At 43.1% G+C, this 24,045-nt stretch overlaps 1 protein-coding gene and 1 long non-coding RNA gene across 2 annotated transcripts in view; both read left to right on the forward strand.

Moving 5' to 3' along the window:
- The window catches only part of BRSK2 (BR serine/threonine kinase 2), a 390,934-nt gene extending 389,826 nt beyond the window's left edge, over nt 1-1,108 (forward strand). The window contains exon 21 of the mRNA XM_067540389.1: nt 819-1,108. Coding sequence (XP_067396490.1) covers nt 819-1,042 — 224 coding nt within the window. The 3' untranslated portion in view covers nt 1,043-1,108. The remainder of the gene's footprint in view (nt 1-818) is intronic.
- Nucleotides 1,109-6,583: 5,475 nt separating this feature from the next.
- LOC137147974 (uncharacterized) lies at nt 6,584-23,359 on the forward strand. The gene is made up of 3 exons (XR_010918401.1): nt 6,584-6,700; nt 17,694-17,818; nt 23,166-23,359. It is a non-coding gene; the product is annotated as an uncharacterized lncRNA (long non-coding RNA).
- The last annotated feature ends 686 nt before the right edge of the window (nt 23,360-24,045 follow it).

Here is a 24,045-nt window from a genome sequence, read left to right on the forward strand (position 1 = left end):
TCCCCTGGAATACACAGGTGTTTCAGGTTAAGTGGCTGGTTGAAGGTGGAAGGAAGGAAGAAAAGCATAATGTGTGAGGCTATGTCTGAATGTTCCACCCTCTGAGCAACATAAGCATTACACCGATATAAGCCTTTGTGTGCACAGTACTATGTTGGTGAGAGACCTTCTCCCACTGACATAGCTTTATGCTGCTTGTAGAGGTGGTTTTTTTTATGCCGATGGGTCAGCATAGAGAGTCTTCACCAGACATGCTTCAGCAACACAGCTATAGTGCTGTACATATCCTAACAGAAAGCGGCATAGGCAAACACTAAACTTGCTAAGACTGTAAGGCAAAGTTGGTTATGCATTAATGCTCCGCTTTTATCAATGCAGTAACACAGGAATTGCATCCCCTGAGGGTTACATTCTACTCATACTTAAAGCTGCCAAGTAACGCCAAACAAAAAGTATAGTTGTTTCCACCACATGGCATTGTGTGCCAGGCTTAAGTAGCCATGGAGTTCCCCTGCTAGGTATGGTCTCCACACCAACTGCATGGTATGCAAGTAGGCCACCCCCTTGGCACATTTTGTTCCCAGCCTCTTCACTACCAGAACTGTCCCATCCTAACACTCTTCCTCTTCCCAGTCATCATCATCATCCTCCACACACACCCATGCACGTGGCTCTGGATCTCTCATCATGTTCTTCTTGTTAAAAACCCCATTGTTCATTTGTTTGTTTGTTCTCTCTCTCTCTTTCTCTCTCTTTCTCTCTCTGGTGTGTGTGTTTTTTTTTTTTTTTTTTTTGTCTAATCTGTTTTGTGTACCCAGGCAGCCCATTGAGTAACTTCTTTGACGTAATTAAACAACTTTTTTCAGACGAGAAGAACGGGCAGGTGAGCCATCCCCCCGGCACGCCAACCAAGCATAGCGCAAACAGCAAGCGGAGCGATTCCGATGCTAATGACTATGGGTCTAGAGGAGACAATAAGTACCCCGCTGGCAAAGACAAAGCAAAGATGGTCTCATCAGTCGGCCTACAAGACCAACCTTAAATAAATACATTTTAAAAAAATTAAATAACTTAAAAAAAAACAAAAAGCAAGAAAGAATGAAAGAATATTCCTTAGCAAGCTAGTCTCTAAACTAGAAGGATGTATATATCTTTCCACAACAGTACAAAACTGTCTATAGACACATTTTGTAAGAAGGAATGACTGTATATATATACATATATATATTTATATATGATATATAATATATATCTCAGAAACAAACACATACAAAAGAAAGAAAAAAGAAAGAAAAGGTAGCACAGATGACAAACCCAGTTCGCCAGATCTTGGATTGTGGCTTTTTGGTTTTGTTTTGTTTTTTTTATTTTTTCATCTCCCTGTATTTTTATTATGATTTTTATTTTTCCCCTCCTGATGTTTTGTTGGGTTTTTAAAATTATTATTATTTTTGCTTCTTGTTCTGTTCATGCTCTCTCTGTTTCTGATGACACCACTTGTTTCCGCTCTGCTACCAGGAATTATCCCGAAAAGTTAACATGTCAGCCATGGCTTCACCTTCTGTACTCTGCGGACACTTGTTGACGGAAGGAAACCGATGTAGACTGTCCAAGGACCAGTTCTGTTTGAGGTTCCCAGCCTCCCCCACATCCCCCAGGATATGGGTTTCTCCCCCACCTCCTCCCAAACACCTCCCCAACACACACTTTTTCTCTTTTTCTTTTTGGTGCTCCACGAGGGAGATCTGCTCAGTAATGGGATTGCACAGTCTGGGCTGGAAGCAGGTTGCAATTGTTGGAGCGACATCATTGCCCTTGACAACATTCATCTGTGCAGGTGAACTCAAACTGGCTGGGGGAGGGGGGAAAGAAACAAGGGGAAATGTTACCATGAAACCAGAGAGCACTCTCAATCAAAACCACCAAGGAGTGAGTAAAAGCAAAGCATCGAACCAAGATAATATTGGGGAGCTTCACTGTGGGATTTTCTCAAACTTCTTTTTCCCCCTGTCCCCACCCTTTCCTTTTTTCTTTTTTTTTAATTGTGTTTGTTTTTTTATACTCTTCTCATTTTGCTTTTTGACCTGCTGGAGGGGGAGGGGATACTTTTTGGGTGTGGGGGGAATGAACAAACACAGAAACAAACAAACGTTAAAAACTTAGGGAAAAGGCAACATACGGCAGCAAAAGAGGAGGGATGGGATTCTGCCTACGAAGCCGAGAACAGTCTCTCTTGCCACCAACTGCCGTTGCCGCTGCTGCTGCTGCTCCTTCTTCTTCACCTTCCTCCCCTCATCAACTCCGTCCTACCACACCGCCATGTTGGGACCTTCTTCCACCAGCTGGATCCTCCACCACACCGTGCATTTGGATGCAAATGTCGTGTTGCTAGTGATGCATCAATATCAGTATTATTATTTATTTGCTGGGTTTGATTTATTGATTTATTTGATTTATTGGGCTTTTTAACAAACGGAAGAAGAAAAGAGGATAATTTTGGTTTTTGCCGTGTGTGCATATGCATACCACTGGCACTTAGTTCATCTGAGTGAGACAAGGAGGAGTCAGTGCTATGGGCGAGTTAATCACAAAGCTACTGTAAACTTTAAAAATTACTGCAAGATATTTTTATAAACTTTTTTTTTTTTTTTGAAAGGGGGCTGGTGGGTGGGAGCGGGTGGGTGAGGACTGGTTTTTGTGTTTAAGTTATTAGGTCTTGGTTATTTATATATACATATATATATTTAAAATTTTAAGCTGTTACATATATCTTCTGTTTTGTTTAATTACTGTGTAGAGGCGACACTGATTTCTATTTATTTTGGGGAGAGGGGGAAAAAAAGATGCAAAAACCTTAAATGTTCCTCTTGCGAACTTGACTTTTTTTTTGGTTTTGTTCTGGTCTTTCTTTTTCCTCCGGGAGTTACATGACCAAGTGTAACTTATTCTGGCCCAACTTCAAAGGTTAAAACAAACAAGGTTGTACACGTCAAAGACAAAAACACAATAAGAAATGCTTCTTTACTGAGGTTTTAAGAATGTAGGGTTAGCATTAGAGTGCAATTATTTTATGACCTTCAATTGCTGTTCGTTGGGTTCCTATGGGTGTATGTTGTACCACAAGAATTTTTATTTTTTTTAAATTATAACATTGGACAGTTTCTCTCTTTTTGTTGTTGTTGTTGTTGTTGTTGTTGTTTACTTTGATTCCCCCCCTTGACCATTTTCACTTGTACATAGGTTTGAAGATTTTTTTTTAAAGTAAGGCACAATTGGGATGGTGACCTTTGACCCTTGACCTTTCCCTGTACCCCAATGGAAGAGATTTATTTTATTTATTTTTGGGTTGTTTTTATTTATTATTTTCCTATTCTTAAAATTGTATTGCTGTGTGCATGTCAGATGCCATGGGGGTGATGGCTGGGGAAGGGGGGAGGCCAGGGTGCAGACGGGGGAGGGCAGTTTTAATTGCATGACATTGCTGTAAATTAGTCTCTTTTGCTTTCGTTGTCTTTCCTGCCTCTGCCCTCTCTCTCTCTGCTTCTCCTCCAGGCTCTCCTGCAACCACCTCCATCCTCTTTTCCCTCTTTTCTCTTCCCTTGTGTATAGATTTTGATGCTTCTGTTACATTGTACCTCTACAAAAGGCTGGGATTTCGATACAAAATAATAATAATAATTTACAAGAAAACCTATATCAGCAAAACCCATGCGTACAAGCAGGAAGGGGATTACTTACACAAGATATAAGAATAAACGAAAGCAATACCTCTTGTTATCCTTCCTATTTTGTACTTTGAAGACACACATGCGCGCACACATACACTCACAGACACAAACTGACATTATTTAACAGTTTAAAATGGACAAAAAAATCTAATGTATCCCTTGTTAAATAACTGTGAGCAACTTTAGTTCAAAAACCAATAAATTCATTCAGTAAAGATACTAGCGGTTGAGTGTCCTGTTTATGTCTACGGTGGAGAATCCATCCCCCTGCCTGCCAGCACTGGGATCAGGTAAGTGCCATGCAGAGGCCTTTCAAACCCAGACAGGGAAGTGCTCTTTGCACTTATCCAAGCGTCCTCCTAATCATGAAATTGATACAGGCTAGTTACAACTTAGTGATTTATGTTTTCATTGACCAAGCAGACTAGTCCTGCACCCACCCAGCAAGGCAAGGACAAACAGCCAGGGTAATTTGACTGTATGTATCTGTTTCTCATGTTAACACACTTGCGAATGGTGAATCTGAATTAGAGACTAGCCCAAACCAAAACCCCAGATCTGAACAGCTCCAGAAACCTTAGGAAAGTTCCAAACCAGCACTAAATGCTGATGCTCAGGCTTATTTTCTAATCTGAGCCATCTACGTCAACTCTGGATTCCAAAGGACAGTAACCGCTTTTCTACTTTTTCCCCCTGATACTCTCCTAATCAAGTGTATTTTGAGAGGCTTATATGAGATATGTCCTTGGGTTGGGGGTTCGGGTTTTTTTGGAAGGGTTCCCATCCTACCCCACCCTCCAAAATATCCCGCTTTATAGCTGTCAGATGTTGGCATGTATTGATTTATAACGTCTTTCAGGTCATCTAAGGGCCAGGCAGTCTATGCTGGGTAGAGAAATCTGCAGGCGTACACAGGTCTGTACCTACTTGGATCTTTTCCAGCCAATAGGACTCATTCCAGTGTTAAGTCCTTCCATTTGGGCTGGGCTCATTGCAGTTATTTACATTGTGTGGGGTGTGTGAGAATTTGATAGAAGTAGTGTGGGGTGCAGATATACAGGAGGCATGAACAGCTGGGGAAGTTGTACAGCCATCAGCTATAAAATAAATTCACTTCCTTACCACTCCCCCTCAAATTGATCCTCAGTAGCCCTTATGAAACATGATGTATCCATTCCTCCGCTGACAGAGTTCCCTTTTATGGCTACCCACTCTGTCTTATGATTGAGAATTCTATAAGCTTGGACTGGATTTGTATTGAACTTATGGTCTCTCCAGCATCCAGCAGTTAGGGAATGGAATTTCTGTGTGAGTCACTTGGGTGAGTCGCTTAAGGTAATATCTTAAGGAGTGTCTACTCATTCTGGGCACCTCAATTTTTGGTTGGCCAGCTTGAATTACCTAGATTCTGAGTTTTCAAAAGTTCCAGAGGGGTAGCCGTGTTAGTCTGTATACAGCAAAAACAACGAGAGTCCTGTAGCACCTTAAAGGCTAACAAATTTCTGCATCTGACGAAGTGGGTTGCAGCCCATGAAAGCTTATGCCCGCAGAAATTTGTTAGTCTTTAAGGTGCTACAGGACTCCCGTTGTTTTTGAGTTTTCAAAGGTGCCAAGCACCCACAGTTCTCACTGGAGTTTGTCTGGAGTTGTCAGTGCTCAGCATCTCTGAAAATCAGGCCAGAAAATAGAGGCACCCACAATGAATGGACACTATTGAAAACATTGACCTTTCATGCAAAGATCTCAAATTACTTTACCAAGGCACTGTAAATATCACTATCCCTATGTTAAGGATAGGGGAAATTAGCAAGAAATTGTGACTTCAGCTATAACACACAGTGCCTCAGTGGCAGAGATGAAAACAGAAACCAGATTTCCTGACTCCCAGTCCACAGGATCACACTGCTGACTTGTATTGGGACATCTTCTGGGAACTAAGATAGCGTAATGAGAGTTTATAGTAATAACTGCTGTTTAATGGGGATAGTATTAATATTCATTCTGCATAATGGAGATATATCTGACCAGTACCATGGGATGTAGGAATGTTTAATCAGCTGTTGAATAGGTGTGAAATTCTAAACTCTGCTCTTTCCATATGGAAGTTGCCAAATGAAAAACTGAAAGAATAATGAAGATGAACTGCACTGAAAGCCATTTTTACTCTTGCATGATTACTGAATGTGGTGTTTGGCTTCCTTTTATGGCTTTTTCCATAGGAAAAATAGGAAATGCTCAGTTATCAAGATGATGATGGTAGACCATTCTCTTGAAGTCCCAAATAAGGATTCTGTTGTCTGTCTCCCTACTACGCAAAGTCCTGTGGATTACAGGGCCTCCAGCTCCTAGAGGGAGTCTGCATACAAGAGACCTTTAGCTCATCAGCAGGGCCCATAAACCAACCATTGGGGATATTGCACCTTGAGCTTGCTAGGTCTGTTCAGTGCTTTCCGCAAAGCACCCAACAGCCTGGCCAGCACCTCTGCTGGCAGTAGTTCGTTGCAATGCCTGCAGCAGGATGGTCTGCAGTAGGAAGCAGGAGCTAGCCTGCCTTGGAGGCTCGTGCAGGCGGCAGCAGCAGCCGCCGCCTGTGCAGCTCGTCGCCAGCCGGGTGCCGGAGAGGAGGCTAGTAAACCCTAACGATTCCAGCCCCCAAATTCCTTTACGTCTCGAAACAAACCACCAGGCACCAGCCTGGCCTGCTCCCCCGGCCAGCAGCACAGTGGAGGAGGGGGAGGCGGCTGTGCCTGCTGCGGCGGCGTTCCGCGGGGCCGCACCGTGCGCGCGCGGGGCTGGGAGAGGCTCGTGCTCCCATCACGTCAGCCGCCTGTCTCAGGCCTCGTGGTGGGTGAGGCCCGCGGGCGTGTGTGTGTGTGTGAGACCAGTGCAGAGCCCCGCCCCTCGCCCCGGGCCCGTTCTGCTGCACGAGGAAAGGTCGCGCGAGCCAGCCTGGCTATGCCAGGGAGCAGCAGGTAAGGGGTGGGGCGGGACTGGAAGGCCCCTGACCTGCTCAGGAGGGAGGCTGTGAGCTGAGGAAGGGATTTGGGGTGCAGGGATGGGGCTGGCATGTGACTTGGGGAGCCTGGGCGGGGGGGGCTGTGAGCTGATGTGGCTCTGAGCTGAGGGGCTGTGACTGGACAAGGAAACAAGAATGTGGGGGTGACTGGGGACTGGCAAGTGGGGGGAGGGTGGCTGTGGCCAGCTGTGGAGATGGGGGGCATGGAGGAGGGAAAAAGGGGGGGAGCAGGCTCGGTCTGTGGCTCTGCAGCCGAGGGCTAGCAGGAGGAGCAGAGCATTGGAGTTGGTGGTGCCCCTTCAGATGGGAAGGGGTGTCATGGAAGGGGGGGGGACGGGGGCGGGGTAGTGTCCTCACATGGGGTGGAGAAGTCTTGGGCCAGGGGAAAGAGCCCCAAGTGTAGTGGTTGCTGGATTTTATTGGGGAGATGAGTCACAGCTGACTTTGGATCTGGGGGCACCATGCATTTTTGGGGGGGGTAGGGGGGAGGTGTCTGACTGTCAGCCCTGCCACTTTTTTGAAGTGCCCGTTCCCCCCTGACATGGTGAACTCAGGCCACCAGAGATGGAGCAGCCAGAAGCTGAAACCCTTAAGTTACATTCGGGACAGGCATGGGCCATGTGTGGGGCTGGTTGGTTCTTGCTCACATGGTTCATGCGCAGGCCCTAACTCACTTTATATGGGGTCAGGAAGAAATTTCCCCCAGGTCAGTGACTTTAAGGTTTTTTTTTGCCTTCCTCTGCAGCGTATGCATGCAGGTCTTTTTCCAGGATTATCTGGATCTGTCTCACTTAATCATTTCCTTACCAAACGTTGCAGGGGCCCATGGCACAGAGGTGCCTCAGTCCCTCCTATTCTCTGCCAATGTCACACAATGGTCTAATCTCCTGTGGACTGTAATAGTTTGGTCTAATTTTGGTTGTTTGGTTCAGTATACCTGTGCTGGTTGGTGTTGGTGGCCTGTGAGATATGAGATAAGAATAGATGATTTGGTGATCCCTTTTATGATTGAGATGCTTAGTGCTAGCCAAGAGGATGCAAAGGGGGAAGGACATTTTACATCACCCTATATTTCCCATGGTAAATATTGTGTCAGATACCTAGAAAATCCCATAGAGCTGAAATCCATTGCTGTATGTTGATCTGCATTGTGCTGCTGAGATGACAAATCAACAACACATCGGTTTACAGAGAGTATGACAAGAAAAAAAGGCAAATGTCAGCACTTATCTGCACAGGATGTTGGGGAGAGTGAAAATAATGAGGTTGTATGTTTGCTCAGCCCATTTTGTGCTGAAGGTACCAGTTCTATAGTATATAGGGTCATTTAGAAGATAACATGCAGAGGTGCTCAAACTGTGTCTTATTGATGATTACATCTCATGGATCCCTCCCTCCTAAAAGCCACCTTGTGGCAACATCAGGTTACTTGTTTGGCGAAGTGAGATGAGAGAAGTATTAAGTTAATTGTAACTGTTCTGCTGATGACTTGTCTATGAGGTGAGCTTTTGTCTCCTCTCCTGGAGATGGAACAGCTAAGTTGGCTTCTTTTCCGTCTCTCCAGCTGGTTTAACAGGGATTCAGGCTCTTTGTTGCAATGAAGAGCTGCCTGAATATCTATAGAAGCAGCTGGAAGTGAGAAGTTGTAGCCACACCATATGACCTGCCAGCCCTTTGCAGACCACCAGAAAGTATTCTTCACACTAACAGTGATCCACAGACCATGTTTTGAGAACCACTGCCACTGAGAGGTGTGTTCACTTCTGTAGCAGATGGCATCTCCTGAAAGGTGGTTGTTATATGAATGGGATTATTAAGGATGGAGGATTGCATGCATTGGTAGCAAAAGACATTTCCCAGAGTCAGAGAGGGTTATGTTACTATAGCAGACACCATTTCTTGAGGTTGTCTTGATAAAGTTTGTAGCATGAGGGCAAGGAAGATGCTCACATTAAATCTCTGGTGTGGATGACATCGTGGGGTGATGCTAACACTGAAAAGATACTCAAGTTTTCTGGGGCAGGACAGAGATAAAATCTTCAGCAGGAGGCACTTTTTGAGGGTCATAGTAACATCAGTGGAGGAAGGCATCTTCAGGGTATCATGCTAAAGTCAATAGCAGGCACAGTTTCCCAGGAGGTCATATTTGTGGCCAGTCTGGGGGATAGACTTTTGGGGATGTATCTACTGCAGAAGGTGTAATATGTAGACTCCTGCTGCAGGTGACATCCCCTGTGGATGTCACGTTGTCACAAATGTACAGCATCTTCTGGGTTGGCGGTCATCTGTGCTTGGCATTTATGATGATGTCTGTTGCTTGTGTTCATACAAAAATATAATCTCAGGAAAAGTCACTGCTGTGTTATAGTGTCTTTGCAGACCTCTCAAACTGCTAGGGTCTAAAGGTGGGATGGAATGTGTGACAAAGACCCAAAACGAGGGCCCCAAAACAATTATTCATGCATGTTGAATTCAGTCTCTGAGCGTTAATGATGCTTTCTATAACCTCAGTTCATGATTCTGCATTTCTGATCTAAATATTTTTCAGCTATAAAAGTGACAGGAAATGCATGACTGGTGTGGAGTATAGGTGACTGGTGCCTACAATGAAGGACATTTGAGAGACTTAGATCACATACCTTAAAAAGAAAAAAAAAGTTTCATTTATCTTTTCTTCTCCTCCTCCTCCTCAAAACAGTTGTTTGTAAGTTGTTCCATAAGATTTCTTAATCCTCTCAATACTGGTTTATACATAATTACATGCCAAAACATTGCAAGGTTGCCAAGTCAAGCAATCAAAGGCTAGGAAATGCCTGAAATAGTGCTGTCTGTGCAACCTTACCCAGCCTCCTTGTGCTCGTGCATTTTGATCTAGTCTTTAATTACATAATCACATATAATTATTTTCAACAGGACCCCTGCCTTATTCAGTGCACAGGATGGATGGTGCTCATTAAAAGAGTGGCTATTCAATGTTTCTTTTTATCCTCATCATTCAGTGTGTGGGCCCCCCACGCATTGTTCACTGCACACCATGCAAACCCTGCTTAGAAGACAGAATTGTTCTTTTTCTCATGGGCTTTCCTGCGGTGCTTTTGCTGTAGTGAGGTGTTTTGGATTTCTTTTTTTAAAGGTATGCTGTACTTCAAACAGGAATACATTCAGGGAAGTCTTATGGCCTCTGTAATAAAGGAGGTCAGACAAGATGACCACAATGGTCCCCTTTTGGCTTTATAATCTATGAATCTAGTATTTTAGTACTTTCCAGACATTAATAGATTTATCTTCACAACACCCAAGTGAAGTGATATTATTATCTCCATTTTACACATGGGGAACTGAAGCACAGAGATTAAGGCCAAAATTGTCAAAAATGTCAACTAACTTTGTGTACCCAATCTGAGATGCCTAGGGCCTGGCTTTTCATAGTATTTAGCATTTTATAACACCATATGTGTTTAAAGTAGAGCTCCTGTTGACCTCATTTACAGCTGTGAGTGCTCAGAAATACTGCAAATCAAGATGTCTCATGCTGGGCACCCGAAAAATGAGGAACGCACAATTAGCAAACACCATTGAAAGGTTTGGTTGATGTGACTTGCCCGACCTCACACAGGAGCTTTGCAGCAGAGGCAGAGAAAATCCGTTTCTCCAGGATGCCATTCAGTTGTCTTAACCATGAGACCCTCCTTTATCTTTCTCTCTCATTCAGTACACACCTTCCAACTTCCTCAACAAATGAGGCCAGGGTCCTACAGACAACAGCCTCCTTTTCTACACAACCTTGATGCATTCCCAGGCAGCACCTTTCATCCTATGCATTGAATGAGGCAGGAGTCCTGTGGGGGAAAAATGTATGTGGTCATGTAATTAAGGACTTTATTATACTGTGTGCAGACAAGGGGGCTGAATTAAGGTAGCAAAGGCAACCTTAACTCTGGTATTACCTAATGTTTGAGTGCTTGATTTTGCAGTTGCTGTGAAAGTCCTGCTCAGCCCTTACAGCCTCAGGATGGAGCATGTTCAGTTACTCTATGAGGATGGTGCATGCACAGCCCAGCGACACATAGGTGTTGTGAGGGGCTGGAGCATGCTCTGTGCAGATGGAATTTTTGGAGAATTTTTACCTGCCAAACTCTAACAAGTCTCTACTGAGCATGTGTGAAGTGAGATATTTTTCCGATGGCTTGCAACTTTACTAAAGGTAGATGAATTTTAACGAGTGGCAAAAGGCACATCCCTGCACCAGCTGGTTCCCCTGCTAAACTTCAAGTCTTTGCTCCAGTGCATGGAGGCCTTAGAGTTTCTCAATGAAATATCTGCAAGAAATTTTTTTTTACCATGGACAAAGTAACGTGTTTTTCCCTAATCTCGTTCTTGAAAATGGTTAAAGAGCTAAAGTTGCTGAATAGTCTCAAAATATTCAATCTGAAGCGTATATCTAGCTTGGAACATTTCAGCCTGACAACTTTAACAAAGTTATAAGCAATTGAAAACAGGGTCTTATAATGAGCAGTATTAGACAACCTTAACTGTCTGCGTTGCCTGTAATATATATGAACACATTTTATATTGTATATTTATGTATACACATACACAAATGCTGCCTCTAACTAGAGAAGTGAACCATTAGCAATTGAACCAAGATATAAATACACACTGTGTTAACAATATAATAAGCAATGTGCATTCAACAAATGCTCCAGCAGCAGTCATAGTCTGGAATAATTATTCACCATTCGTTGATACACAGGAATAAGGAAGATTTTAGGATTGAAAAAGAAGTCATTTGTTGCTTGCTTTAATGCATATCGGTCCAGGTCTTGAAAGTGAGCATGGTAATTTCTTGCATAGTCAGGTTTGCAGTAATGAAATTGATCCTGTACAACTGTCTGGACGATCAGAAGGCACCCCTAAGCCAATGTTCATAATAACAACAAAACTTTTGTAAGGCTGCCAGATAGCACTAATTCTGGCAATAATACTTAATTGGCCCAATCCTACTCCCCAAATAGGAACAGGATCAGACCCAATAGGCCTCCCCCCCACCGGGTCTTAAACATTGGGGTAGATTCTGCAAACTTTCAGAGCAGAAAACTTACTGGGATTGCCATCCACGGTGAGCAGGCAGGACTGGGTTCAGTATCTGTGTCAGCAAACCTATGGTCCATCACAGCCCAACACTAATAAGTGTATGTGAACTCAGAATGATAGGGAAGCAGATTTCACTTCCAAGTGCTTATTATAGAAAGCCATAAGTAAAAAAAATGTTTAAAAATTGGAAAGTATCTCAGCCTCTGGCTGCATCCTTTAATCTTCTTATTTCATTAAAAAAAAAAAAAAAACTTCAGCTGCTGCAGTTCTAGTTTAATTCAGAGAAGAAAAACGGAGCAGCTGTGTAGGCTAGGGACACTTGAGGCCATCAGTGCAGGGGAAACCCACACCAAGAGTAAGTTCTTTTCTTTTTCCTAATGTGCACCTTATTGTGTGGTTTATTTTTAGTGCCGTAATCTTACTGAGAGCCCACTGTGCAGAGTGGTGCCTGGCAGGCTTTGAAGGGCTTGAGCAATGGGATTTCCTGTTCCACCAGCTCAGAGCAACGCTTGCCATTGTCAGGAGCTATTATCACGCTCTCCCAGCCAAACCAGATAATGTAGTTTCAAGGGCAGGGAAGACACAAGCTCTTATCGGCGATGTTAGCAGATGAAAGAATTTATTTGCAGACAGAACTATAGCATGTCGGCTACGTTTGGTCTAAGAATTCAGGGGCCTCATCCTTGGCAGTGGAGACTACTCAAACGTGAAGCTTCCGGGGAGAATAAGGGAAACACATTTCCCCAGACCCCAATTTTACCCTCTCCTTTTTGTATTCCCTTCAGTCTGACTGTAGGATTCACACATTCTCACTGCTTATCATCTCTTCCATAGCACTGCAGTATTAACAGAAAAATGAAAGGAAAGCAAGGCTGTACAGGGAAACTTCCAGCCCCACTGCTTTTGCCATAAAGTTCCCAGGTGTGGGCAGTACTTTCGTTTACGGAACTGAGCAGAACAATCAGCTCTGTATACAGAGCGGATTCTGCTAGTACAATATTGGGCCAGGTCACATGCTATTATTGCAGCAAAGTATCCTATAGAATAGTGCTCCGTTTTCTGTATAAAGCATATTACTTCCATGCTTCTGATGCAGAGGTCTTTGATTCACCTTGCTGATGACTGTAAAGCATTGGCAAAGTGTGATTGATGGATTTATTTCTAAGAATTCAGAGAGGTTCTGCAAATAGCATTGAGTAACACACCAGCTTTAGAATTATACCATAAACAAACATCCTGATTTAAATCTCTCACAGATGTAACTCTGTTTACTGTTTGAGTTATGGTAATGCTTAGAGGCCACAACTCTGCTCAAATACGTAATAAACAATTCCTGTCCCCAAAGAGCTTAGGTCCAGGTTTTTGAAGCTATTTAGGCATTCCTGCATTCAGTGTTGCAATGCCAGATGGATTTAAGAGCCTGTCTCATTTGTAAAAGGGATTTAGGCACTTTGGAACCAAAATCAGAGCACAGAGAGGTGAAGTGACTTGACCAGCTTCACAGAGCTGGGAATAGAACCAGTCCAGGACTCCTGTCTCCCAGTCCAGTGCCCTAGTCATTAGCCATGCTGCCTCTCAACACTTGTGATCCAGTATGGCACAGAGGATAGACCACTGGTCTAGGATCCAGGAGACCTAGCCTCTATTCTGGGCTTGATTCCTGGCCTGCCGGGTGACTTCCACTTTTCTGTACCTCAATTTACCCATCTGTAGAATGGGGATAACGGTACTGAGCTCCTTTTGTAAAGCACTTTCAAATCTACTGATAAAAAGCACTGTATGAAAGCTAGGTATTATTGTTGCTACTCCTGATTCACACTGGTGTCAGAGAAAGGAAGAGTAGGTCCAGAACATCCCAAATGTAATTTACTTTAAAACGTAACAGTTTTTTCGTGAGTCCCTTGATGTGGCCGTCTCCTCCTCGTGAGACACCTCAGCATGGATTTTACTGTTGCTGTTACTCCCAATATGATGCTCAGATACCATGCTGGAAATGATTCTCTTCTCTCTTACACTGGTGTAAATAGATGTTTTTCTGCAGTTACACTGGTGTAAAACCAGTAGTGGGAGGAGAATCAGACCCCATAAGTGCAGTTTGTAGTACTGCATGGCTGGACAGTTTTGCATTTCCTTGCATTGCAGTTCTATAGAAAATCAAAATCTATATTTTTAAAATCTCAGACCATTCACTATGTTAAAGTATTTAATTGACACATCCAGCCTCAGAGCAGGTATGGCATCACTATTTGTACATGCCAGGGCACTTCAGAGAGGGAATCACTGATCTAGATCTTCATTGGCCCAGAAAAAAAGCAAAAGCCAGTGACACTCCACCTCTCCTCAGTCTCAGAGCTTCAGCACCATACAGAACCGCAAAGCTGGTGCGTTTTTTTTTATGCTTGTTGCAGATCACCTGTGAGGTATTTTAAACAATACACTTGTAGTGTGCAAACCATTTAACAGAGAAAGCAAGGAATAGGAGAACAGAGTGGGAGAAGAGAAAAGTGCTATGACCAGGTATCTGGTTGTGTGGCCGGGGAGGACATATAGAGCTATTCTGCTGACACACCCTGGCAGCCAGAACAAGTGAATCTCATTAGCTTCAACTCAGGGAGTATAAGTGGTTGAGTCTTTCTGAAGGAAGGTAAAGGATCTTGGGAGCAGTGTTTTCCCTTTATATGTGATGGTATTTAATTTAAGAATAAAGGAAACCCCGGGAAGTGGGAGTGGGTGAGTTTTGGGCAATAGCCATGCATGTATGTGTGTTGCAAGTGAGGGAGATGAGGTTCCACTAATTTACACCAGCAATGGATTCTTTTGTAGATTAGTGCAGAGAGGCAGCACAACTTTGACCATCCCAGCCTAGGTTTTGGGATGAAGGGCTGTTACGCTGAGTGCTTAGTTTGTTAGAATTTTTTTTTAAAGTTATGGAACTTACCTTATGATAGCATCAGAATTTGAAGATATCTAACATCAAAGCTGATTGTGTCAGTCCTACTCGGCAATGTCAAGCTGAGCAGAGCTCCCCAGCAGTAATCCCCCACTAAGTATTATGTAAACTTTATGCCCTAGTTGCTTCATATGGCATAAAGAGAGACTGAGACTTGCATTTACAATGGGACTAAAATCCCTGTGTGTCTCACACTTTTGTGGATGTATTTAGTCACCCAATAAATAAACATATAGAGTGGGTCTTACTTCATTTTTATTTAGCTATTTAGGGCTCGATCCTGTGCGAGGCTGAGCACCCTCGATTCGGATTGAAATTAATGGGCGGTGAGGGTGCGTGGCCTCTCTCTGGGTTAGACCCTGAAGTAATGCCACAAATCATTGGAGTTTTGCTTTCTGGCATAGACTTAACAGTCACTACTAGTGTGAGGAAGGATGATCCGCTTGCTAGGGGGACAGCTTGCGACCCAGGCAAACTGGGGTTCAGTTCCCTTTGTGTGTGACCTTAGTTACCCACGTGTAAAATAGCACATCACAGAGGCGCTGTGAGGATAAATACATAAAAGATGGAGAGGCACTCAGGCGTTACTCTTATGGGGACCATATCAGTACCTAACATAGACTGTAATGGGAATCTTTGGCCACCAGCTGGCAGTAGAGGATTGTACCAGCAAGGACACTTTTTTTAGGGCTGTGAAACTGATTCTAGTGCTTCAGTTATGATTATGGTCATTACTCCTGTTAGCATATCAGGATAACCCTGCTGTGTACATGGATATTAACATGGGACATCACATAGGTGATTATTTAAAGATTATCCAGTCTATTATATAGTAATGTCCCAAAATAATTCCCTGTTCATTATATTCAACTTTATTTACACTCCCAAGTTATAATTCATAGCAATTACTCAGCAGTCATTACTTTAACTAGACACTGCCCTTGTCAATTTGACTGCACTGAACCAGCTATATTGTATAATATGTGGTCTCCTGATCCTTTCTAGTTTAATAAAATAACTGGGGACTATATTTATCTTTCTGGCACAGTACATATGGTTCTTATATCACACAGGGAGTTTTGTGGCATAAATAATATTTGCAAAGTGGTTGGAGCTCTGTGGCTAGTATGAAAGACCCACCTGCATAAGCATGGAGCACGGTTGAAGTTAATGGATTTCCTTTTGGGTGCGTACTACAGGTTCACCTACATGGATACAGTTGCAGAACCTGATTCTAAGAAGTTTCCACTCTTTGTCTGATCAGAGCTCTGATAAAGGGTCATTTGTGCATGTTCACATAGAATTACAGGTGCATTCTTTTTTAAACACCAAATAATGGTATTTACTGTATGTATAACAAGCATTGAAATGGAGGTTTGATGATACAGAGAGTATGGTCTAATGGGCAGGGCAGGGCACTGCACAGGGAATTGGGAGACCTGGGTTTTATTCCCGGCTCTCTCATTGACTGGCTTTGTGACCTTGGTTAAGCTACTTACTCGCTCTTTGCCTCTGTTTCCCCCTCACCTTTTCCAACTCAGCTGTGTGGATTGTAAGGTCTGCAATATGGGACTCTCTTACTGTGTGTTTGTACAGCATTTCACTCAATGGGCCACAATCTCAGTTAGGGCCAGTTGGTGCCACCATCATGTAAAATGAATACTATTTTAAATATTTCTCATTGCTTCCATTCCTGTAGTTCTGTAGTTAACAAAGAGAGACGTCTAAGCAGCTAAGACCTGCTCATGTTCCACTTTGAATTCAGTGACAAAATGCTCAGGGGGCCAAATTCTGTTCTCAGCTACCCCAGAGCAACGCCCTTGACTTCAGTGGGAATGGGGAAGTAGCTGTTCTCCCAAAATGGGTTGAAGCAGGGAGTGGAGACACATGCCTTCTGGGAGCTTGGAAGCAACACTCTATCCTGAAGATGACAGCCTCCTTGGAAAGCCAAACTTTGAAAGCAGTTCCTCGTACTCTTTGGATATATCAACACTGTGCTGTAGTGCGGACTGTGGGGTGGGAATCGCAGCGCACACCTAAAAGTTGCACTGTAATTGCCCTGTGTGAACACTCCTGGTGCAAGCTAAAGGGTGCCTATTTAATGTTACCATAGTCCTCTGTCTGAAGATCACCTTTCTTGCTGCCCAGGAGGGGTGGTGAGGAGGAGAAAAAATGATCAATTTCACTCCATCTCCTGAAAATTATTTTGGGATGACAGATGCCCCCGGGGAGTCAACAGTGGCTGTATTGTCTCTAGCGGGGAGTGCAGCTAGCACAAGGGGTGGGACAAGGTGTAAACTGAATACATTGTAATAAGTTTATTATTTGGGGGAATTTGATATGCAGTTCTAAACTGGGCTTCAGGTGATGACAAAACATTGTCCACATTCCTCATGGTCCAGAACCTGCCTATCCTTGGGTTGCATAAGAGAAGATGAGTACAATGAGTAAGGTTATATGTAATGGGGCTGAGATTTTTCAATTATTGGCCCACCTCTGCTCCCAGTGAAGTCATTTAAAAAAAAAAAAAAAGAAACAACAAAAACTCCCCCCGTCTTCAATGGGAGCAGAACTAGGCCCGGGCTAAACCCTTGTGAAAATTCCACTTTGGGCACAGTCCTCTGGAGTTAGCAGAAATAAGCCTCAAGCCCCAGCCTGCCTGCTCCCTTACTCACAATTGCACAGGGTAGGAGAAGGGTGGGTGTGGTGGTGAGATGAACTTAAAAGCAATCAATCCTCAGCATGCTTGAAGCCTTTGGCTAGATTGTGTCCTTGCTGGCCTTGATTCTCCTCGACAGGAGAAACGTGATGTCCATAATGCAGCCTTCTCCTTCATGCGCAATCGGGTGGTTCTCTTTAGTCGCTGCCTTACTCATCGGTTTTTACCTTGTGCTTATCCATGCAGTCTTCAGCACCTGCCCTGTGCAGCATCCAGCCCATCATCCACTTCGTATAGTGTCACCTTGGGACAAAATGCATTCATAGACGTTGGGCAGCACATGTTCTTCTCAGGCTGCATGGAGAAGGCAGGTGAGAGTTAACCCACAGTATCAGTAGAAATCAGAAAGGGACCGCTTTATGCCCATCAGCCAACTAGTGAGATGTCTGAGCCCTTCAGACAGTGAAAGCGCAAATTAAGGTAATAAATTCAGGGATTCTATTAGGTTCTCTGGAGGAATTTAATTTCAGTCACACTAATTAATATTTAGAAGAGGGCAAATGATCCCTAGAATGTGGATTAGAAAAAAACCAGCTAGATTTGGCTGGTCAAATCAGTGTAGCACAGGCTACAGCAATAGAGCATATAAGTGAATAACAACTTGCAAACAAATGTTCTTAAAAAGACAGACAAATAAGCATCTCCTCAGCTCGTATAAATCTGCACAGGGCCATTGACCTCAACAGAGTTACGCTGACACCAGCTACAGATCTGGTGTTGAATGAGGAACAGTTCTGGTCTGGTCTTGGTCTCTCAGTTACGCTCTTGCCTGTTTCTGTTTCTACCCCTCCTTTCCATTGTGCAATAATTTCACTTTACAGCACCATAGCTGACATGAGCCCTGGATCATCACACAGTACCAGTGAAAATGTTGTTCAATTCTTGCCTACCTGGCAGCTCCAAATTATAGAGAATGAAAGGATCTGTCTAAAAGAGATGTTCTAGCTCCAACACGTTATTAGGTTCAACACAGGAATCACTTTGTGCGGGTCTGTGGCCTGTGCTATGCAGGAAGTGAGACTGGAGGATTGTTGTATCCCTTCTGGCCTTCAAATCTATGAAAAAAGTCTTGCTTTAAAGGGGTAAGCTTTGCTTTCTCTCCTCCCCCCACCTCCCAATCTCTTCCAAGAGGGACAAGTGTCGTTGATAGTTTTTGATCTGTGTCTAGAACAGAGATTCACAAATCCTAATCTGCAAAGAGCTGGCAGGTCACATAGTGCTGATTCTCCACCTAGTTTCCCCACTATTACAAATATGAAACTTTTCCTATTGTTACTTTTCCATGTGTCAATGCCCATTTGATGTGGGAGTGTTACACAGTTGCAGATGGGAAGAGCAAGTGCCTGTCACGCAGAAAGGAGTGTTTAAAGTTGTTCAGTGCCAAGTAATTTTGTCCCCCAAATTACTAAAATTTACAGTTTAGAGAAATAAGAAATTGGAGGCCAAACTTTAATAATTATCTTTTTTAATGGCAATTCAGGGATGTGACTCCCACAATTTCAGTCATAGGGGTTTCTTTCCAATGCTGTAGTAGATGCTACAGTTAAAAGCAGGCAAAATTATCACAATTATTAACTTTTATTAATAAAGAAAGAAGAAAAATTGTTTTTAAACAGTGGTTATGTCTATTGCAATCTCTTCTGTAAGCCTCTCTTTGGAGAGCTTTTAATAAAGATCACAGCTTTGAGAGTGGGTCTGCTTCTGGTGGAGTTTGCTCTTCTCATGGTAGATTAAGACTAAAGTATATTTTCAAAATTAGTAGAGTCCTGTTTTAGTGTATCAAAATAACTAGAACAGTTTTATAGATGGGGCAAGGAATTTTGTTTAAGGCTGTGCGAGTCCTGTTTGATTTGTTTTGGATAATGTAAACAGTTTATAAATGGGCATAGATGAATGATTTTAAACTAACTTTTATGAAATCAAAGAAAATATTTAAATTCAGTTACTTAAAAGAAGCCACTTAAGAAGCTGGCAACCTAATGAATATTAAGAATTTTAATATTCAGATTAAATGTGCTATTTCTTTTCACCAAGGTTAGTGTGTGTCTCCTCTCCAGGAACACATAGTCTAAAACACAATCACTGTCCTCTTTATAACAACTGTTAACACATTTGGAGACTGCTACTAGGTCCCCCTTCAGTCTTCTTTTCTCAAGACTAAACGTGCAGTTTTTTTAACCTTTCTTCATTAGTCAGGCTTTCTAAAGCTTTTATCTTTTCTGTTGCTCTTCTCTGAATTCTCTCCAGTTTGCTCACATCTTTCTTGACATGTTAGTGTGGCATCCAGAACTGGACACAATACTTTAGCTACGGCCTCACCAGGGCCGAGTAGAGTGGGACAGTTACCTCCCATGTAATACATAGGATACCACTGTTAATATATCCCAGAATGATGTTAGCTTTTTTCAGAACTGCAACACATTGGTGGCTCTTACTCAATTTGTGGTCCAATAACCCCAGCTCCTTTTCAGTGGTACTACCCCCAAGCGAGTTATTCCCCATTTTGTAGTGATGCATTTAATTTTTCCATCCTAAATAAAGTACTTGTCTTGCACTTGTCTTTATCGAGTTTCATCTTGTTGATTTCAGACCAGTCCTCCAATTTGCTGAGGTTATTTTGAATTCTAATCATGTTCTCCAAAGTGCAAGAAACTCCTCCCAGTATGGTGTCATCCGCAGATTTTATAAGCATACTCTCCACTGCATTGTCTACATCATTAATGAAAGTATTGATTAGCACCAGACTCAGGAAAGATCCCTACAGGATCCCACTATATACGCCCTACCAGTTTGACAGCCAACTACTTCCTGAAGACTTCAGAGTGTTTATAAAGGAATCAGAATTCTTGTGTGAGTTTAAAATCAAGTTTTTCTTTGTGAAGAGAGAAGAGGGATAGAAGAGGCTCCTCTCTCAGCTTTTTGTGGCCTTGAGAAACAGGTGCTGGCACATCCTTTCTTTCTGAAATCCTAGAAAAGGAATATCTTCACATTCCTTAATGAGGGGGAGGCATTTGGCTCTTTGAGAAGGCACTCCTGTTGGGTATCTGCTTTTTAAACCAAATGGTTCCCAGGATTACAGTCTACAGTAGCTTCACCCACAATTCATGATTAAAACTGCTACCAAACACTATACAAAAATCACAACTTACATTTAAATCTTCCACTGTTACATAAATTATATAGCATATCGCAACAAAATAGAAGTTATAAAACTGTGTTCCAGCATCTGCAGTTGAATCTGGGAGAGATAAGTACAGATTCATGTTCAAGGAGGAGGTATTCTCGCTGATGCTTCTCATGTCTATCAGACATTTGGAGAAAGCAGAAGTTTCTTTAATTAGCTTGAATACGTTACTTAATAAAATAAACAATTAAAAATAAAGCTATTTTTCTCTAAGCACCATGTATATGAAAGTACTTAAGTATTTCTTCAAATTTATTAAAGACGCGGGCCAGTTTGTAACAACCTAACATAAGAATACATTTTAATAGTTTTATTAATGACCATTTTGGCATCAGTATTGAAGTTTTTACTGGCAACCTGCCCATGAGATATTCCACTTGCTGGTAAAGTCTGGATCATTCTCATAAATGGCTTTTGGGGACTAGCACAACAATCTTTTTGGCCATGTTTGCAGTGATCCAAACCATGCCAACAACAACCATTTTAAAACACAGTTCTGCCAAACATGGTTTGAAATATCCGCGCTGTTAATTCACATGAGCAGAAATATGCTAGAGTGAATACCTCAAACACTGACATTAGTAGAGTTCCACCAGCACTGAATATATCTTAGCATATGGAGGGAAATAAGGAAAGAGGAGACCTACACATGACAATGGAGATGCCTGCCTCAGGATCTCAATTGTGAAAGGGTGAGACAAGCAAGAAATCCTGCCCTTGGCCTCTTTCACTGTCCTTCGTGATGCACCCATCCCTCTGTTGTGATGGAATGGGCTAGCTCATCTCTGAGTGGTAAATGACTGGTGCTGTAGCTCCAATTAATTGGACACTTTCTGTGCTCAGCTTCATGTGCACAGTATCTCGTTCCCCTAGCCTGCTTCACAACCTGGAGGGGTGCTGGCACAGTGCTACATTAAGATGGATTAATCAGGAAATACATAAATCATCTTAGACCCATACAGCATTGAAGGGTGATTATTACAGCCAAGGTCTGAGTGCTACTTGACATAGTCAGAAGTGATGGGGAATAGTTTGCAAATATGTGCCTTGGAAATGCGCCAATATAGTTCAAATGCTACTCCCACAGCCTCTGCTCACTGCTCTGCAAAAGGGGAAAAGCCCTTTTCTTTCTCAGTGCAGAAGATCTCAAAGAGAAATAAGATAGTAGCTTATGAAGACCCACTGGGGAGCAACCACAGAAGATGGTGTCACTGAAGGGACGTCGCATTGACATGCTGAGACTAGAATACACTGGAGGGGTGTTCTAGACAAAGACTCACTTAGGGGAATACATGCCCCGAAAGTCCGCAAACCTCCTTCAGCTGAAATATTAAGAACAACCTCTAGACTCAAAAGAGTCTTGAAAGAATGCCCCGTCTGCAGAGTACTAGTCTATGGCTCTGTCACTGAGGTGCTGTTTCCAAGCTTTGATCCATAAAGACCTGTATGACCTGGTTCCTGGCTGTGTTACCATCTGTAAGTGCTTTGGAAGCACAAAAGGAAGTCACTGTAAGGGACAGAACACAGGTGTAATGTTATCACGCAGGCTGCCATCTTCTACACTTGGCTGAAGCTTCCAACTAGTGCATGAGAATTGCACAGCAGGGTGCATTACAGGAATCCAGCTCAAAGGTCACAAAAGCACAGCTAACCAGTGTGAAGTCTGTATGTGTGAGGAAAGGACACAAAACTTCCTAAATAATCGCAGGTGGAGAAGGGCAACCATTGTCTGAGAATCCTGGGACAGACGACTGTTCACAAGGTCCCCTAGATTATTAATTGATTTATCACAGAGGTCACAACTGAGCGTAAGGCCCCACTGTGTTAGGTGTTGTACAGACATGAAGTAAAGGACACTCTTTGCCCTAAAGAGCGTACAGTCTAAATAGATAAGACAGACAAGGGCTGGGGGAAGGAAATGGTATTATCCTCCTTTTTATAGGTGGGGAAGTGAGGCATAGAGAGACTGAGTGACTTGCCCAAGGTCACACAGGAAGTCTGTAGCGGAGCTGAGATTTGAATTCAGATCTTCTGAGTCCCTGGACAGTGCCTGACTCAAATTCCAAGGCCAGAAGGGACCATTTTGATCATATAGTCTGATCTCCTGTATAGCACAGGCCATAGAACTTCCCTAAAATAATTCCTTTTGAACTAAAAAAATAAATAAATAAAAATCCTTAGCCTCAAGACCATGCTTCCTCTTTGCCTGATTTCAATTGTTCTACCAGCACAGCAGCAACGTCCTGTTCCCAGTTGAGCAGGTAGAATGTGCAGTGATGATACACAGTTTGCAAGCCTCCTAGCACCAGGTGTGTATGCACACCTTAATAGATTGTTCTCCCTTCTCACGACATCACCCTAGAGTATATGCGGTGTATGCACAGCAAACAGGGTACATTCAGTCTTTTGACAGTAAAATAGAGATCTTGTGCCAAGCGTCTGCTGTGATCTTTCTTCTCCTTTCTGTTATTCAGCATTAAAACAAGCTACACTGGAGTGAGAAAATATGGAGGAAGCCTGAGTTTACACCAGCTGCAAAGCAGCCTTCCTGCTATACAAGTAACAAAGAAAAAACAAACCACCAGAGGCACTGTGTTTCTTCAACACAGGCCAGACACCATTTGTATGGAACAATCAAAATAATAAAACTCCCTACAAACCACCCAAGCCATTTATCTGAGTAGCACCTGGATCAGAAATGAACATTAAGCCGATAACAGATAATTAAAGTGTAATAATGGATTTTCTAATCTCCCTTCTCCAGCTGTAATTTAGCATTTGCCTTCATGAGGAAGATTATAATAAAGCAGTGGGTGCTGCTAATCCAATCAAAATCCCATAATGGGCTGGAACATTCCTTACTTTCTCCTTTGGAGCACTGGGTACCCCATAGTGTTGCCCTGATTCACATGGTCACCATTTTATTAAATCCAAGCTGGCACTGCTGTGGAGGAGCAAAGAGAAGGTGGGGCTGTGATTCGCACCACCCCGTGGCCGTACACAAACATCCACGCCTGAGTCTATGGCTACACTTATGCTGACTTAGTGCTGTCCCCACCAGCGCTTATGTCGATGGGAGAGCTTCTCCCACTGACACAGTTATGGCTGCTGGCCGGGGCTGGAGTAATTAAGCCAATGGGAGAGCTCCCTTCTGTCATCTTAGGGTGGCTCCACTAGAGATCTTACAGCAACACAGCTGCAAGCTCGCCAGTGTAACCAGAGCCTGATTGTTACATTCACAGGGTGCTGGTCAATGCATCTTTTTGGCTGCAGAGCCAGCAGGTCCCCACTGCAGGGACGTGGTGCTCCCTTCATGTTCTGAGCAGTGAAAGAACATGGGTGGCAAAGTGTATT

Source organism: Emydura macquarii, unplaced genomic scaffold (assembly GCF_026122565.2).
Source record: "Emydura macquarii macquarii isolate MOO-44397 ecotype Brisbane River unplaced genomic scaffold, CSIRO-AGI_Emac_v2 contig_587, whole genome shotgun sequence".
Classification (NCBI taxonomy): domain Eukaryota; kingdom Metazoa; phylum Chordata; order Testudines; family Chelidae; genus Emydura; species Emydura macquarii.